The sequence below is a fragment of the Rosa chinensis genome, chromosome 4 (assembly GCF_002994745.2).
Source record: "Rosa chinensis cultivar Old Blush chromosome 4, RchiOBHm-V2, whole genome shotgun sequence".
Lineage (NCBI taxonomy): Eukaryota > Viridiplantae > Streptophyta > Magnoliopsida > Rosales > Rosaceae > Rosa > Rosa chinensis.
Window position 1 is genome coordinate 48,745,551 of NC_037091.1, and position 18,414 is coordinate 48,763,964.

General features: G+C 38.1%; 1 protein-coding gene across 1 annotated transcript; it reads right to left on the reverse strand.

Moving 5' to 3' along the window:
- Nucleotides 1-15,755: 15,755 nt before the first annotated feature.
- LOC112200313 (protein DETOXIFICATION 55) lies at nt 15,756-17,947 on the reverse strand. The gene is made up of 2 exons (XM_024341339.2): nt 17,775-17,947; nt 15,756-17,682 (listed from the first exon to the last, which is right to left on the reverse strand). Exons 1-2 carry the CDS (start codon nt 17,823-17,825, stop codon nt 16,126-16,128), a joined length of 1,608 nt encoding a protein of 535 aa, XP_024197107.1. The 5' UTR covers nt 17,826-17,947; the 3' UTR covers nt 15,756-16,125.
- Between the last annotated feature and the right edge of the window lie 467 nt (nt 17,948-18,414).

Sequence of the window (18,414 nt, forward strand, 5' to 3'; positions counted from 1 at the left end):
ATATTCGCTGGGTCCTTAAGAATATCTAGAAAAATTATGATCTTATGCATTTAGCGAGGTTCTTAGTAATATACACTGGTCCCAAGTCTGGATTGGAGAAATTTATTATTTTATCAAGGTTATTAATTTATCGAACATTCGTTTATCGAGGTTTTACTGTATATTGTAGTAGGCCTCATCAAAAAGCCCGCGGATCACGTGGGCCGATGGAGGCCCGCCGACCCTGAGGGCTAAAAGCCCAACCTGGTCCGTTAAAAAGCCCGCCTAGATGGGTAGTGGGCCGGCCCGCCAAAAGCCCGCAAAAACCCGGCCCGCTAGGCCCGGCCCGTAAAAGCCCGTAAAATATTTTATATATATATATGCAGATATTTGTGTGTGTGTTTATAAATACACACACACACACACATATAGATTTATATTTTTGTGTGTGTGTTTATATATATATATATATATATATATGTATATGTGTGTGTGTGTGTTTATATACATATGTATATATATATATATAGATATATATAGAGATATATATATATAGATATATATATATAGAGATATATATATATATATATATGTGTGTGTGTGTGTGTGTGTGGAAGTTCTTCTACTTCTATATAGAATATGTGAATTAGTGCATATATATATTCTACATATCGGTTGACCAATTCGATCGGATTGGAAAATATAGTGAAATTGGCTAAATTTTTTACCACACTCATAATTTATTGACAGGACCCGGCCCGAATTTCACCCTAAAATCCGAGGTGGCCCTGTGGGGCCCACCTTAGGGATAACTCTACCAAAAATTCGGCAGAGTCACATCTAAAATGGACTACCCAAAAACCTGTAAAACACACATAAAACACTTCAAGCAAACCAACCTTATACTCCTGGAGCCACCCTGCTCCCAATTACCAACAACTCAACTTTCACAAAACACAAAACTCAAAAATACTACTCCCAAAGGTTATCAGAGCAATACTACTATACACAGGGATATAAAAAGAAGAGTAAAGGATCAAGCGATCCTACACTGCGGAAGTAGTGACAACTATGCCTCAAATGTCATGTACGCCCGACCTCCACTAATTCGCCTGCAAACTGGGCATTAGAAACCGAAAGGCCCAGGGGAAAATAGACGAAAAACGTTAGCGTAAGTGGACAAAAATAAACAATTTAAAAGAAAAAGGATTTCATACTTTCCCACATTTATTTCATTAAAAATCGATGCATGCAACAATTAGAAAAACACATTTAGCTTTAAATCCAAGAATTCCAAAACGATAAATCGACTAGCCTCGCTAGTCACCACATTCGAAAAATACATCGTAAAACCGAAATCTCGTTTCTCAAGAAGATAATACCAGCCCCGCTGGCTACAGTGAAAATCGAACTAGCCCCGCTAGTCAAGCAACGATAAAATATGGGGAAGAAGTTTCACCATACCAAAGAAAGGAGCCTCCCAGGCTCGGGTCGGAGTGTCCCACACTCTGGAGCATCCCACACTCTGGAGCATCCCATGCTCTGCTCTTAGTCACCCACGAACACATAGTAAGCAGGGAGGAGTACTAATAGGCTAGCTAGCAATAAATATGACGATCCAGGTATGGTGGGTTAAAATCATACGAAAATAGAAAAATAGTAAGGCTTCTCCATAAGTCCCGCGAATAAAGAAAACACAGGTACGATTCCCAACCGTACCCGGAAATTCTCGTAGAAAGTCACATAAATCAACAGCGTGTCCCACACGCTAAAAGAATAATTAGATTATCAACAAGGCATTCCCAATGCCAAAACCGAAAATCGATAAATAAATAGGAAATCACTTCATCGAAATCCCATTTCGAAAATCTTTCCAAAAATCTTGAATCAACGAACAGAAATATACTTAATTCCGGAAATCACCTCGGAAAAATAACTAGTCGAAATTCAACATAAATTATAAATTCGAATCCGAGCACAACAAATTAATATCTGAAATTCACAACCGATAAAAATCATAATTACTTCATGAAACTCATCAATGAAAGTAATTCCTCGTGATAAATCAAAATCAGGAATCCGAAAACAATTATATGCTCAAAATGTAATATAATAAATAACTAGAGCATTACTTTAAGAAATAAATGCATGCATCATTATTTAAAAACAAAAATCCACTCACAGTACTATTCCGACGATCATGCATTCGAGTTCCGTCATCGAGCAATAGCTTGGTACGACGCCCTATACATAAATATATTCCGTGAATAACTATTCTAATTAAATACGATTCTCAAAATCGAATCCTCATAAATCATCTCTCCAATTCTTCTCGGATTCAGCCCAAATTATACCACTAATACCAATTCGTTAATTTAAAGGTTTCAAGGCAGAACCGAGAGATATCCGACGGTCGGATTCTCGTAATTTGATAATCGAAACCCTAAACTTCAAAAATTCATAATTAATTCCAAGTTTCCCCAAAAATTACCAAACTTCACATACAAGCTCTACACAATTTATAGGATTTAAAGGGCTAAAAAAATAGAATTTAAATTACTGTTTAAACGCCACCACTGTTCACGCATGACACTGTTCATGCGGCGGCCAACTCCTCCTCCGGCCACCAAATTTCAACCACATAATCATCTCAACATTCTAAGCATTTTTCATAACTGTGACCAAGTGAGAAAATACCTTGAAGTACTCCAATTTTGCCGATGAACACAAACCCAGAAATCTCCAAACCCACCAATTTGGAAATCCTTCAAATTCACCTTCCAAACGTGGAAATTTCAGCTAGAAGTCTTGAGGGAATATGATCAGTGACTCGAGGCGCTCCTAATAGAACCAATTTTCCCCCCGGAGATAGCCGAAAACTGAAGAATTTCACCGGAGAAGCAAATTGCTACAGTAACAATGATTGCATAAATTCGGGGTTTTCCGGCCAAATCACCGATACCCACTGATACCATCGTATAGAGGAGGAAGAGACGGTCCAAGGACAACTGGAATCACATCAATCGGACGCCGGACGGTGAAGAAATCGGAAAAAGAAAAAGGGAGGGCGACGCCGGGGAAGCGGGAGAGAGGAGAGAGAGGGTCAGGGTAAGTTCTGAAAATGGGAACTTACCTCGGTAAGTTTCCTTATATATAGAGAGTTACCATGAACAGTAAATTCACCTTTTCACTTATAACTTTCACATACGAACTCCGATTTTTACATACCACATATGCACGCGCTCGGTTTAACGTCCTCTACAACTTTCATGAAGGAAATTTTCTCAAATTTTGACCCGAACAAAAAGTCAACTTTTAGGGCCACTAAAAGTACCAAAACGATAGTAAAAGTGAAAATAATTGTCGTTTACCGTGCAAATGACTAGTAACCGGATAAATTAAGATACGGGATGTTACATTTATTGTAATAAACTCATCCAACGGTCGGTTTTTCCATTTTCTTTGAATTGATAGGAGTTGCTCTTTGGAGTGTATGATATATAAATATAGGTTTATAAGAGTAACTAAGTTTGACCTACTGGATCGAATTCGAAACGAGAACTAAATTAGCTGAATTTTCTACAACCACGATAAAACATTACAATCTCTCCATCGAGCAGTTGGTTTCTCTGAATTCATTTTCCACTTCATGGTTGCTTTAGAATGAACCTCAACAATTTAAATGTAATGTATAAGTCATACAACTTTAGGAGGAAAACTGGTATAGGCAATGTGTTTGTAATATCTCATGTCCACACACATCCATCGATGAAATATTTACAAATGTGATGTGAAAAAATAAGCACGTTTTGTGGTCGTCATGCCATCGGTCAACCAAGAAAACATACAAGTGACAACGGTTGACTAATTCGATCGGATTTGAAAATATGGTGAAATTGGCTAAATTTTTTACCACACTCATAATTTATTGTAATAATCTCATCCAACGGTCCATTTTTCCATTTTCTTTGAATTGATAGGGGTTGCTCTTTGGAGTGTATGATATATAGATATAAGTTTATAAGAGTAACTAAATTTGACCTAGTTGATCGAATTCAAAACAAGAATCAAATTAGCTGAATTTTTTACAATCACCATAAAACATTACAATATCTCAATCGAGCGGTTGATTTCTCTAAATTCATTTTCCACTTCATGGTTGCTTTAGAATGAACCTCAACAATTTAAATGCAATATACAAGTCATACAACTTTAGGAGGCAAATTAATATAGGCCAACATCTTTGTAATTAAAATTGAAATTTTTATCTTATGTCCACGCACATCCATCGATGAAATATTTACAGACATGATGTGAAAAAATAAACACGTTTCGCGGTCGTCATGCCATCGGTCAACCAAGAAAACATACAAGTGACAACGGTTGACTAATTCGATCGGATTCGAAAATATGGTGAAATTGACTAAATTTTTTACCACACTCATAATTTATTGTAATAATCTCATCCAACGGTCCATTTTTTCATTTTCTTTGAATTGATAGGGGCTGCTTTGTGGAGTGTATGATATATATATATAGGTTTATAAGAGTAACTAAATTTGACCTAATTGATCAAATTCGAAACGAGAATTAAATTAGCTGAATTTTTTACAATCACCATAAAACATTATAATCTCTCAATCGAGCGGTTGATTTCTCTAAATTCATTTTCCACTTCATGGTTGTTTAGAATGAACCTCAACAATTTAAATGCAATATACAAGTCATACAACTTTAGGAGACAAATTGATATAGGCCAACATCTTTGCAATTAAAATTAAAATTTTTATCTTACGTCCACGCACATCCATCGATGGAATATTTACAGACATGATGTGAAAAAATAAGCACGTTTCGTGGTCGGTCAACTAAGAAAACATACAAGTAACGACGATTGACCAATTCGATCGGATTCGAAAATAGGTGAAATTGGCTAAATTTTTTACCACACTCATAATTTATTATAATAATCTCATCCCCATTTTATTTAAGTTGATAGAGGTTTCTCTTTGGAGTGTATGATATATAAATATAAGTTTATAAAAAATATTATCTTTAAAGATTTATTTGTAAATAAAGCCCGCAAAGCCCGCCCCGAAAAAGCCCGCAAAGCTTAGCCCAGCCCTGCCCGGCCCGAAAAAGCCCACGAGGCCCGCATTAAATGGATGGGCTTGGATCCTTCAATTTACAATAAAGCCTGGCCCGCTACTATTTTAAAATGGAGTAAGGCCCGCCCCGGCCCAGCCCAAGCCCGCTACTAATGGACTGAGCTCGGCCCGGCCCGTTGATGAGGCCTATATTGTAGCCTCAAAGTCCAATTACTGTAAATATTTATTTTTGAGTTTTTATAAATTACCTTTTAGTATATGTTTAGAGTTGAGAGTGATCATGATTTCCTGTGATCCTTGAAATTACGTACACATTATTTTATTGATATAAAACTCATGTCAAGAAGACCACTACATATCCTCCCGCTGCCTTGCTATGAATAGATCAATGATTCGTGATGAAGACCACAATGATATATAGGGATAGACCCACTATACTTGAATTGAGCGCTCACTTATATAAAGTAAGCCTATAACTATGTAAAGTACACATAGTATCTAGGCATAGAACAAATAAAAACTATACATTTTCCTTGCCCTTCAAGCTAAGGCTAGGAGTCTTTCCTGAATACAACAAACTCAAAACCTCAGTAGAAGACAACTTCTTTGACTTTGGAGGATTCTTGTTTTTGGAGCCCAGAGGCCTACCTCTTTTGTTTTTTGGTTGCTCCTCTTGCATAGCCTTTGGCAGTATCACCTTAGCTGGAAGCAACATATATCTTCTGGTGTTTCCACAAGTCACAAAGTGGTTGTGAACTCGGCATTGAATTCAAGTACTTTCACATTCTTTGTGGGAGCAGCTGCACTTGGTTTTCCATTAAATACATATGGTATTAAGAACTTTAATTTCTTGGGGGAGGAAAATAGAGAAGCAAGGCGTTCTCACTTAGCAGCTAGTTGTTGGTTTCTACCGGTACCATAGCCAAAGCATCACTCTCACTAGTTATTCTCAAATCGGCACTACAAATGACAATAGACTTTATGGCCTTGTTTGACTCGGCACCACCAAATAAGGTTCTACCCATAAAAAGTAAAATGGGAGTAGTGACACCTTGAAATCAAAAAGTACCCTTCTGAAAATGGTTCTTACCTGTGAAGCTGTGTAGAATGTGTCCAGTTCAAGTCAGCGTGCCACAGGTTTGACGACCTTCATAGTCTGAGCTTTTTTAGGGGTTATAGGACAGAGCCCATCTTGATGGAACACAAGATTCCACTGTTTACATTTACCAATCAGATTTTCAAAAACGAAGTGTACCTCCTGTTCAATACCTTGAGCAAACTTGAGAGTTTTTTCAAGAAGAACGGTTTCAAAATATCATGTGAAAACCCTAAACTAGGCCTCACCGTTTGGCTAGCGAATCAAGTGGGCCGATGGAGGCCCTCAAGGCCCGTAGGGTAAAAGTCCGACCCATTAGGTAGAGGGTCAGGCTTGGTTTAGGGGTATGAAACCCGGTCCGGCCCGCCAAAAATCCGCCAGGCCCGGCTTGTAAAAGCCCATAAATTAATATATAATATATAAAATTATATACAAAACCCGAATAATTGTTGCATTTTTTTATAAAATGACTTTCAAATGGCATGTGAATGGAATGAGAGAAATACCAAGTGCCAGATTATATCAACTAGAGTGGCTATAATATACACTAACAGGTGCTGATATAAAGCAAGAACCTCTGTATAAACGAGTGAAAATTGGTCGACTTCGAATAATGTTGATTGTTAAAGTATTTTCTAGAACTTGCATCTTCTCCTGGTCAATATGCATGGCCGTGAAGTTCAGAAAATCACAAGAACACAAATCGAAAGATGCCTCTTTTGCTTTATTCATAAGACTACTATCTGGGAGAAGAATTGGAATTGATCATGATCAATTTTGGCGACGACAATAGAGAATATACTTCTTCTACACAAACAGTCTTAAGCTACCTAGCAATCCAATTTATAATATCTTATATATATATATATATATATATATATATATATATATATATATATATATATATATATATATATACAGATCCTATCCAGAGCGGAGGTCTGCTTGGAAATTACTGAGTGAACTTCGAGTTTTGGGTCACTTTTAGGTCGCATATCCGCATCTTGACCGTTCAGTTTTTAGGTACTACTATATAGATCCTCTCTGCAAATTTTCAGCCAAATTGATGATCGTTAAGGCATTGATTACTGCCTTAAAGCTAGTACAGTTCGGGTTGACAGATTCAGTCCATCGATTGGTTTAAGTGAGATAGATACTTTAACGATCATCAATTTGGCTAAAAATTTGCAGAGATAATCTATACACTAGTACCTAAAAACTGAACGATCGAGATGTGGATATGCGACCGAAAAGCGACCAAAAACTCGAAATTCAAACTTTAATTTCAGAACGGAACTCCGCTCTGAATAGGATATGTATGTATGTATGTATGTATGTATGTATGTATGTATGTATGTATGTATGTATGTATGTACACGGAGCCGTTCCAAAGAGGATGTATGCACTTTGCAGCCCCGCTCAGGCCACAACTGCGGGCGACACAGCTTTCCGAACGGAGGCTAGGGGTCGGACGGACAGGTCTGCAATCTGGTGGAGTCGCCGGAAACGTGATTGCAGCGTTGCCCAAAACCTACAGTTGCAGGTGAGGTTGCTGCCCAGAAACCTGCAACCTCGATCTCCTCCGACCTCAATCGCTGCCCAGAAGAGGTCTGGGACGCCTCCGGCCTCTGTCCGGCCCAATTCGCGCCTCTGTCGCTGCCTGAAATGCTGCAGAAGATCGACGTCCGCACTTTAGCGATAGTGTGGACGTTCGCTTTGGAACGGACCTGTATATATATATATATATATATATATATATATATATATATATATACACACAGATCCTATCAAGAGCGAGGTTGGAGTTTATGGTCACTTTTCGGTCGCATATCCACATCTCGATCGTTTAGTTTTTAGGTATTAATGTATAGATCATCTCTGAAAAATTTCAGCTAAATTGATAGTCATTAAGGCATTGATAACTGCCTTAAAGCTAGTACGGTTCAGGTTTGACAGATTCAGTTCGTCCATTGGTTTAAGCGAGTTAGATACCTTAACGACTATCAATTTGGCTGAAATTTTATAGAGATGATCTATATATTAGTATTTAAAAACTGAACTGTCGAGATGTGGATATGCAACCGTAAAAAAGTGACCATAAACTCCAACCTCGCACTTTAATTTCAGAGCGAGGCCTCGCTCTGGATAGGATCTGTATATATATATATATCTTGCACAGGTGCGGATATCTGTACCTAAAAGGTACGGATTTCCATATTTGACCCACTTTTCAATCATATTTTCACATCTTAACCGTTCAGTTTTTAGATCCTAATGCATAGATCATCTCTACAAATTTTCAGCGAAATTGATGATCGTTAAGGCATCCAAAACTGCAATTTACACGAACGAACCGAATCTGTCGAACCGGAACCGTTCGTGTTTATAATGGTAAATTATAGTTTTGGATGCCATTCTATTAAGGGATCCCTTTTTTTGGTATTTTCTAGGGATATGGCATTAGACCAACTTTTCTAGCACATTTCAGTATCTCAACCGTTTAGTTTTTAGATCATAATGTGTAGATCATTTCTGCAAATTTTCAGCCAAACCGGTGATCGTTAAGATATTAAACTCGATTAGTTCAATTCACGAACCAAATCTGTCAAATTTGAACCGTTCATACTTATAATCTTAAGTCGCCGTTTTGAATGCCTTAACGATAATCAATTTGGCTGAAAATTTGCAGAACTGATCTACACATTAGGACCTAAAAAATGAACGGTTAAGATGCCAAAATATGATTGAAAAATTGGTCTAATTCCCTATCCCTAGAAAAGGCCAAAAAAAAGGATCCCTTACTATAAGGGCTATATATATATATTAGTGAGATGCCAAAATTACACAATAACTCGGCCTATGATGGGTTAATCAGAAGAGCTACTGCTAAAAGCCCAAGAACCCTAGAACTCTAAGTAAAGATGCCTTGGACATCGATGTAATTCAAGTAATCAAGTAACCTGACACTACTAGGGAATAAACCGAGCCAGTTAAGTTCAAACTCTAATTTATTCATAATCTTCTGGGACAACCCTATGCAAACGGGTTTTTCCAGAAAAATAAAAATCGAACTTGAACCCAAAAATGACCCGAATCCTATGTTTTAATACAAAATTCATCAGGAACCCAAATGCGGGCCCAAGAGTGAGAGAGCGTATGAGCACCAGGCCATAAAGGACTAATCAGACCCAAAAAAAAAAGGCCCATACCCAAGAGGAGTTGCTCTGGGCACGTAGACTAGCAACCTGGTCTCTTCTACAGCTGACAAGGAGTAATGGTGCCGCCACCAGGTACAACCAGAAGAAGGTATAGACCCAGATCTAGGCCGGTGCCCCAGGAGCCCTCCAAACACCCAACCTCGACTACATATAGCCATTTGCAGTAGTAACAGACCGCTACCTCCGACGACATAACCTAAAGATAGAGAAATCTAGAGGATGTCTGCCACCGCACGTAGCACCACACCGTACCGCGACAACAAACACCAACCACCAGTCAAGCATGCAAATCAAGATCCCTGGATTAAACGACGAAAACCCGAACGCTTTGAGCGATCGGTAACTAAGAAGCAAGGCCGCAAACCCTGCTCTAAGAACTCAACCCCAAGAACAAAATCACCGTGCTCTCACACCACCATGAAGGAAGATGCTACAACGGTGCCAAGGAGGCTGCCGCTCTCACTTGCTCTAAAGTTAAAAACTTTGAAAAATTAGGAAATGCCAACCATCTCATTTTCCTAATAACTGACCTAATACTGGGCCCATATCTTGAATTTATGTGTTTAAGCATTTTTGTAGCTAGAATTCATCCACTACACTCAATGGTAGACAGTTAATTTTCTTTATTTATAATTTTGTTGCTTAGTACTAGATTACAATTACTTACTATTTGCAAAGAAAGTAGGGAAAATTGCTAGAAGAACAGAAAAACCATTGAAGAGTATTGGGATGCTCTCTATCTAGTTCAAAAAAGAATGTACAAGATTGAAAATAATATTAGAATAATTACGGAAACTCTTGAAGAGTAATAAGAGCCTCTTGATTACTTGAGCATTGGTTAGATATGTCCCAGTTGGTATCAGAGCTTGTTTTACGTACTCAAAAAACAAGTAAGAAAAAACTTATGCCTAAAAGTTGGCATCTCTTAACAAATAAAAGAGAATCCAAACCTAATCCATATCAAAGCTTTTGTGTAAAAAAAAAAAAAAAAAGTGAGAAGTTGTAAGTATGTTTTCATACAAGACACATCCACAAAAATCAATACTCCATTGAATACGTGTGTAGAGTTCTAAACACTCTTTAAAGGTTACATATATCTAGAGAGAAGAGCTCTGAAAAGGTTACATATAGCAACTTGAAAGGTTTAATCTAAGGATTAACCAACTCGAAGAAATAAATTCAAAGTAGCAAGGCTTGAAGTCAAGCTAGATTATCTTAAAGAAAAGCAATATCTTTCTTATATTAAAAAGAAGTTCGAACTGAAAATCTTGCTTACAACATCCACCAGCAAGTAGTTAAACTAAGAAACACTCAAGAAAACTTTAGAAATCTTTTAGAAACTTTTACATCCAAGATAGGATGAATCAAAGAGTAGATCTAAAAGAAAGACAGGTAGATAACAAACCTTTAGGATTTTGTCTCCCTATCGGAAAACTTGCTGAAAATGTAGAAACAATAATTCATAGGTAGAACTATAATATATTTTATCTTCAAGAGATAGGTAAAAATCTCAAAATCTCAATTCGAGAGCTAAATAACAAAATCTCAAGTCCACAGAAAGCTGTAAAGAATTAAGCATATATTATATTACTAAATAATTAAAGCAACATGTATTTTCAGCATTCAGTTCATATCGGTCATTCTACAAGCTCACAACACTTTTAGTTTTAAGTATATCAAATACTCTTTCACTGTTTTTAATACTCACAGTACTTTTAAAAAATCAGTTTACCAAACACTCAGCTGCTTTGCTTTACTGCCACTATTCTCACAGCAAGCAAAAACCAACTTTTCTTAAAACTATAGCTGTACCACACTAACCCATAAAGCAGTCAATCTAAAGGGGCTATAACGCACGTGGAGTAGAGGCGTTCATGCCATAATTAATTGCTTGAGTGAGAAATTTAGAATCTTACTCCTATTGGAGATAATTATATAAATGATAAAAATATTAGAAATAATATAATTTCTATTGGAGATATCAACTCATATATCCATATATCGAAAAAAAATTTGATATTGATGAACACTATATGAAAATAGCAATGATTTATCAAATTAAATAGGGATTTTGTCCATTTACTCCATTTTTAGAGATTTTTTTCTCACTTACCCCATTAAGTTTTTTTAATTTCGTTTTACCCAAAACACTCTAAGGAGGTATTCTCTAATATCCCATTAAGATTTTTTTTTGTTTTTAAATTTTTTTTAATACCATTTTACCCTCACCCCTTTGTTACTTTAGAGAGAGAAAGAGAGAGAGAGAAACCATAGGAGACTTCGCCGGAGTCCAGTCACGGGCCGCCGGAATCCTTTCACCGACCGCCGCCCACCTGAATTTGCTGAAAATCTTATCGGAAAGGTTTTTTGTTCCCAATAGACATCTATTGCCCCCTAATAGAGGGGCAATAGAGGTCAATTACCCCCCAATAGGCGTCTATTGCACCAATAGTCTATTGCCCCCTAATAGACGTCTATTGCACCATGTATTGCCCCTCAATTGACGTCTTGTAATACCCCAAAAATTCATTATTAATTCCTAAATGCTTCGGGAATTAATTTAGTGGTTGTTGGTACGATTATGTGGTTCATGGATGGAGCGGAAGTGTTTCGGACGAATTTTTATTCAGAAAGTATGGTTTTAGGTGGGGCGCAAAGGTTGACATTTTATACGTTGGGTTTCTCCAAAAACTTCCTTCACGAAAATTGTAGAGTGCGTCGATACGAGTTCGTGGACATGTGGAACGCGAAAATTAGAGTTCGTATGAAGAAGTTATGACCTTTGAAAAAAGTTTCCATTTTGGTTAAATAGGAAAAAAAAATCAGAAGTTTCCAAATCGGGAAACTTTTTCTCTCTCTTCAGCCCGACCCCGTTTCCACCCAGCCAACTTCTCCGGCTTCATTCTCCGACGTCCGGCCACCAAAGGCCGACATTCTTGTCCCTATCTCTTCGCCTCACTCCTATCTACAACCCTGTGAAGTTTCAAGACGTGGGTCCGCCCGTGCACAACGCAGCAAGGCTGGGAAGTTTGGCGGCGAGGCTACAAATCGCCTTGGTCGGAGTTCATGTTTCCAACCACCATAGTCGGTGTTTCTTGAGGGCTTTTGGAGCCCAGAGGATATAGATGCTTTCTCCCAAGGTGGCTTGCAACGATTCAAAGTGTGGAGGTCGAATTTTGAAGATTGGGATTCTAGGGTTCATCGAGTTTCATAGCTTTCGAGGTAAATTCCGGCCATATGGCTTCGATTCAGACTATGTGCTAGTTATAAAAGTTGTAATTGGTGAGATGAAGATGTTTTGTGTTGGAAGTTTTGTCAAATTTTGACTTTGGGTGGGGGGCGGCGCCGCCACTGTGGTGGTGTTTTCTGGCGGCTTCCGGTCAGCCCAGGGACAGTTTCTATTCTTGATTTCGACTTACTCGTCGATACAAGCATTTCGATACGTGGTTTGTAATTTTTGGAGATTGTATATGCATGTTAGGGTTTTAGCATTTTCGATTCGATTGGTTTTCGGTATGTGAGGATTCGGCCGTTCGATTGACTTGTAGTTTTGTTTTATCGATCATAGAAGTGTTCCGAGGTTGTTGGATGGTCTCGGATGATGATCCGACTGTTGGATCGTCGTATAATTGTGTTTTGTGAATTGTGTGATTTGTGTTGTATTGAATGTGACATTGATGTGATTAGGTGATTGACGGAATTGTGTGAGTGGAGTATGGATGATTTTGTGCTTGTCTTGGTTTGTGTGAAGACGCAGCAGGATTTGGAGGTGAGTAAATCTCACGAGGTTCATTTATGAACGAAGTTACTTTATTTTCGGAATTAATGGTTAAATTGTGAAATTGTTTTTCATAAATAAATATTTATTTTAAAATTATATGAACTTGATCGTCAACGGTTCATAGGTAAGTAAAATAAAGTTTTATTATAAAAATAATTTTTCACGGGTTTTGTATTTGTGAACTATAGTTGGTATTAGTGGCATCCCTGAGTGGATGACTATGTATATATATATTTACGTGAAATATATATATATATCTTGGTGGAATTGAGTGGTAGTTTACTATTGTTGTGCAATGTGATGTTGAGAAAAATATATGGTTTTGGAAATAAAATATGGTTTTGTTGGCTTTGAGTTTTGAAAGAAATAGGTATGGTTTTGGTGATGGTTTGAGTTGAGAAACAATATTTGGAAAATGATTTCATTATTGTTTGAGGCTGTTGGAGATAAGGAAACAATATTATGTGATGACCTGTGTGGTGATATGTGTGATGATTTTGTGTAAATGATGTGGGTTGTTGTGAGATGATTTATTTGAAGTTGATGGGTGATCATCGACTTTGGTGTTGATGGGTGATCATCGACTTTGGTGTTGATGGGTGATCATCGACTCTTGTGTGAGTTGTTGACCTGTGTGGTGATCTGTGTGATGATCTGTGTGGTGATCTGTGTGATGAACTGTGTGGTGACCTATGTGGTGATCTGTGTGATGACCTGTGTGGTGATTGACATTATTAATGGATGGTTTTAGTAAATGTTTCTATTTATTTCTATTATTGAAATGTTTGTTTTCTTGGTAATCTCCTGAACTAAATTTTATGCAAGGATTACTATGATTTTTATTATTTGTTTAAATGTAATCTCCTGAACTAAGTTATATGCAGGGATTAGGGCATTTTGAATTGTTTGTTTTAAATATAATCTACTGAACTAAGTTATATGCAGGAGTTGGTATGATTTGAATTGTGTAAATTTGGTGATCTCCTAAACTAAATTTCTATGCAGGGATTACTAATTTTTATTTAGTGTGATTGGATGTTTGGTTGTGTTTGTGGAGTTAAAAGTTGTTGCTTTAATTATCTCACAAGCTGAAAAATTATAAGCATGCGTGACGTGAGTCATTTTATTTGTGTTTACTCATACGAGCTTAAAAAGCTTACCGGGTTTGTCGTTTCAACCCGATGCACTATTCCATGGTGTAGGGTTTATTGTGCAGGTAAGAATATTGATTAATCGTCGTCGAAACTAAGGCATACTTTCTGTAGCTTGGAAGTAGAAGTGTATTGGTTTTAGTCTTCCGCTGTGTAGAGAGTTGGTGAGCGTGTTTACTTATTGAATTGTAACTTAGTTTAATTTGTAAACTCTTTGTAATATATGACTCTAAAGAGCGAGTCTGTATTGCTATCGGTGAGCTCGGATGCTTTATGGTTTAGTTTAAAATGAAAATTTCTCTATGTGTTTTCTTGTGATTGTTATGTTTTCGCGTTTCGGTTTTGAATTTATTTATTCAAAATTCGGGGCGTGACACGTCTATTGCCCCCCAATAGAACTTTCGATTGTCGGAATTGAAACTAATCTCCTTAAAATTAAACAAATAAAACTTCGATTAAGGAAAAAGAGAAAGGAAATTACATCAATTCAAAACATGTATTGCCCTCCAATAGACCTTTAATAAAAGTCTATTGCACTCCAATAGATGTCAAAAATTATATTATACTATAGCTCCGTAATGAACAGTATCATCATCTTGTGGATTAGATATATTATTATACAAAGGCCAATAAGAAGATAGAAATTCTAGACTAGGTCAAACTTGACTGCGACTAAACAAAACCAAGAAAGAAGCAACGTAGCCGTTGTCATTGTCATGAAATAAGCAACGTAGCCATTGTCATGAAAAAAAAGCAACGCAGCCATTTAAAATGACTTCTACAAATAACATGATAATGGTTTTTTGTTTGTTTTTGGAAACGATGATAATATTCTTCTTTATCAATGAGATTAGAGAGAAGGATATGAACCTTCCCTTAGTAAACTAGCAGTAGCATGGTGGTATGGGGCTTCAAATGAAAACTTGCCTACAAACTCGGTGAACCACAAAGGAGAAAAGCTCAAGGAGCCCGACGAACAGACCCTGCATCAACGTCACGGTCATCTTCAGCTTCGAGGAGCTCTTCGCCGCAACCGGAGAAAAGCTTCGATCTCATCGAGTCTCTTCGCCACAACCGGAGAAAGCTCTGATCTCGTCTTATCTCTTCACCGTAACCGGAGAAATCTCTGATCTCGTCCTCCAAGTCCGGAGCCTCCATGGCGCGGTAGTGTCGGCGTCGTGCTAGTGGGGACGGGAGAGAGAGAGAGAGAGAGAGAGAGAGAGAGAGAGAGAGAGAGAGGAGAGTGGAAAGAGTGGGGCAATGTTGTAGTTTGATAATTAGGCTTAGGGCAAAGTGGTATTTTCTCATTAAATTGTGTTAGTTGGAACAAAAATCTCTTATTAGGGTAAGTAAGATAATTTTTCCTCATTTTAATGCTTTGGATCAATGACCCAATTAAATATGTATAAATAACAGAGAATATTGAGTTATATTAAAAACTGAAATTTCAAGAATATTACTGACATTGAAATGCTTTGACCTACAAAGACAAAGTAGTCACAGAAACGAGTACAGATAATAATGTACAAGGATGAATGATGACACTATAAATTTGAGTATAAGCTGTCCCATTCAATCAAAACATGCATTACTTCCATCTTCACAAATGGTTTTCCCCATGCAAAATCCTAGTCACGCTTCCCTTCTACTGATGCTTCCCTCTCACCATTGAGTTGACAGTTTGGTTGGTCGTGCATGTGCAATTCCATAAACATTCTCTTTTTCCCGTTAAACCCCTTCTGACTTTTCAAAACGATCTTCGATCAATTTCGAAACACCCTTACCTAGCTAGTTAGGCCTCTTCAGATTTGATTGCTTGATGATCATCTGCATGTGCAAATCCATCCCCTCCATTCTTTCCCACAGAGCCCTTAGCCTTGAGCCACTCCCTCTCCCAATCTGTCTTGTGCACCACTGTCAATATCGACACGACGCATGTGATTTGAGCCGCTAGAAGCCCGTAACAAAGACCCTTGAACCCTAAACTCCAAACAAATCCCATCACTATGGCCACAGGCGCACCCACCACGTAGAATGAGAAGAAATTGATCCATGCCCCAATTCCAGGCCTAGCACTACCTCTCAATATCCCACAGCTTGTGGTTTGTGGACAATTGGCGAGTTCGCACAGACCGATAATGGGTAGGATAGCCACGGTTAGCTCAAGAACCTCATTATCTTTTGTGAAGATTCTCCCCCATGTCTCTCTTCCTAGTGTTGTAAGTGACAAGCCCGACAATGAGCTCACTAGTGCCATCCCCACCGCCACCACCGCAGCTAAACGGGCCTTCTCGGGTTGGCCTGCCCCAAGCTCGTTTCCTACTCTTGTAGACACCGACGCGCTTAGGGCGGCAGGCAATGTGTACATGAGAGAGGTGGTTTGGATTACTATGGCTGATGTTGCAAGGGCAATATGAGGTTTGTGAAGGTAACCAGCTAGAATTGTCATGAACTCATACCACCACCATTCTAGGCAAACTGCTAGACAACTTTGTATTGATAGTCTGATTAGCATCCCCAATCCGTCTCCGAGTAGTGAACTCTTCAATGAAAGTGGAACTAACGGTTCGGGTAACAATGGTGACAATATGGGTGCTGGTTCAGAATTAGTCCTACTTGTAAGTTCAGGTTTATTTCTTATGTTATAATACAATGCTCGTTCAGAACTAGTAGTGGGTTCACGCTCGTCCGTTACCCAGCAATACAAACGTGCTTTAGTGGTGTAGGTATACAATATGTAACCCAAAAGAAAAAAGAGAGTGAGGAAATTGGTGAGGAAAGTGGAAATGGCTATTCCTTTGACTCCAAGAGAAAGAGTGAAGGTCAAGAAAAAGGTGAGAGGAAGGTGAAGAATGGTAGCTAGTAAAGCGCACCACATCAATGGCCAAGTTATGCTTCGACTGCGCAAGAAAATACGCAAAGGGTGAAGAAGACTATTGGCTAGGAGATCAGGGATGGCAAACCGGCAATACAAGCTTGCGATTCGGGTTATATCCGGGTTCTGATGGAGAATGAGCATGAGAGGTTCGAGATTGACCCAAAGCAAGGAAATGGGAAGAGAAGCGAGTAGTAACAAGAGAATTGTTCTTTGCAAAGTGAGGAAAGCCATGGAGAAGTTGTGGGATCCAAAGGCTTGGCTACAGAGGGGTTCCATACCCATGGCTAAGCCAGAGAGGACCGAGTAGCCTGTGATGTTGGTGAAGCCAATGGCTAAAGCTCCTCCCGCTAGCTCCAAACTTCCTAGTCTTCCCATGCATACAACTAAGACCATGTTTTTAAGGTAGCCAACCAAGCTCATGGCTGCTATGGGGAAGCCAATATCTGTCATCCTGTGAAGCTCCTCCACCACCTACGGAGAATAAGAAAAAGATGTTCAACTTTGGAAAAGAAACGAAAAAATATTTTGAAACTTTGAGAGTTGATAATTGAGATATTTCGTACCTCTGGCATTGTCGGGTACTTTTGGGATTGCTCTGCTGCTTCAGCAACCATTGTCGACTAGGATTTTTTTAGCCTTGTTTTCTTTCCTTGAGAGAGAGGGGGGTTTCTGTTGGAAATTAACAAGCGTTGAAGGTTCTAATTTATAAGGACATGGGAGAACCGGTGGGCGCGAAAATAGCGTTATAGATCCTTTATATATATTGTTGGAAATTATTCTATGCACCGACGGTGTAAGTGACCCAACCCTTATAAAATAATCTCAACCCTTGATATTTATTATCAACTTTATTTTTAATAAACAAAAAGTGTATTTAATGCAATCTAACCATTCATTTATGTTGGTGCAAGTGCACGGCGGTGCTCTGAATAATCTCTCATATATTGTATCGACTTTGTGTATATGTCTAAAATGACATTCGTTTAAAGAATTCAACTTTACATTTTAAATTTAATTAATTCATGTCAAAGCTACTTCTAATTTGGCGTAATTATTAACCAAACAAAGATCAAAATATAAATATCTATGTCATGGAGTTTGATGAATTCAACTAAAGAGAACATAGTGTAGTGTAGGTATGGACCAAACCAGAAAGATCATGCACATGATGAGCCTGGCTAGTTTAACCGGCCGATTGGATAT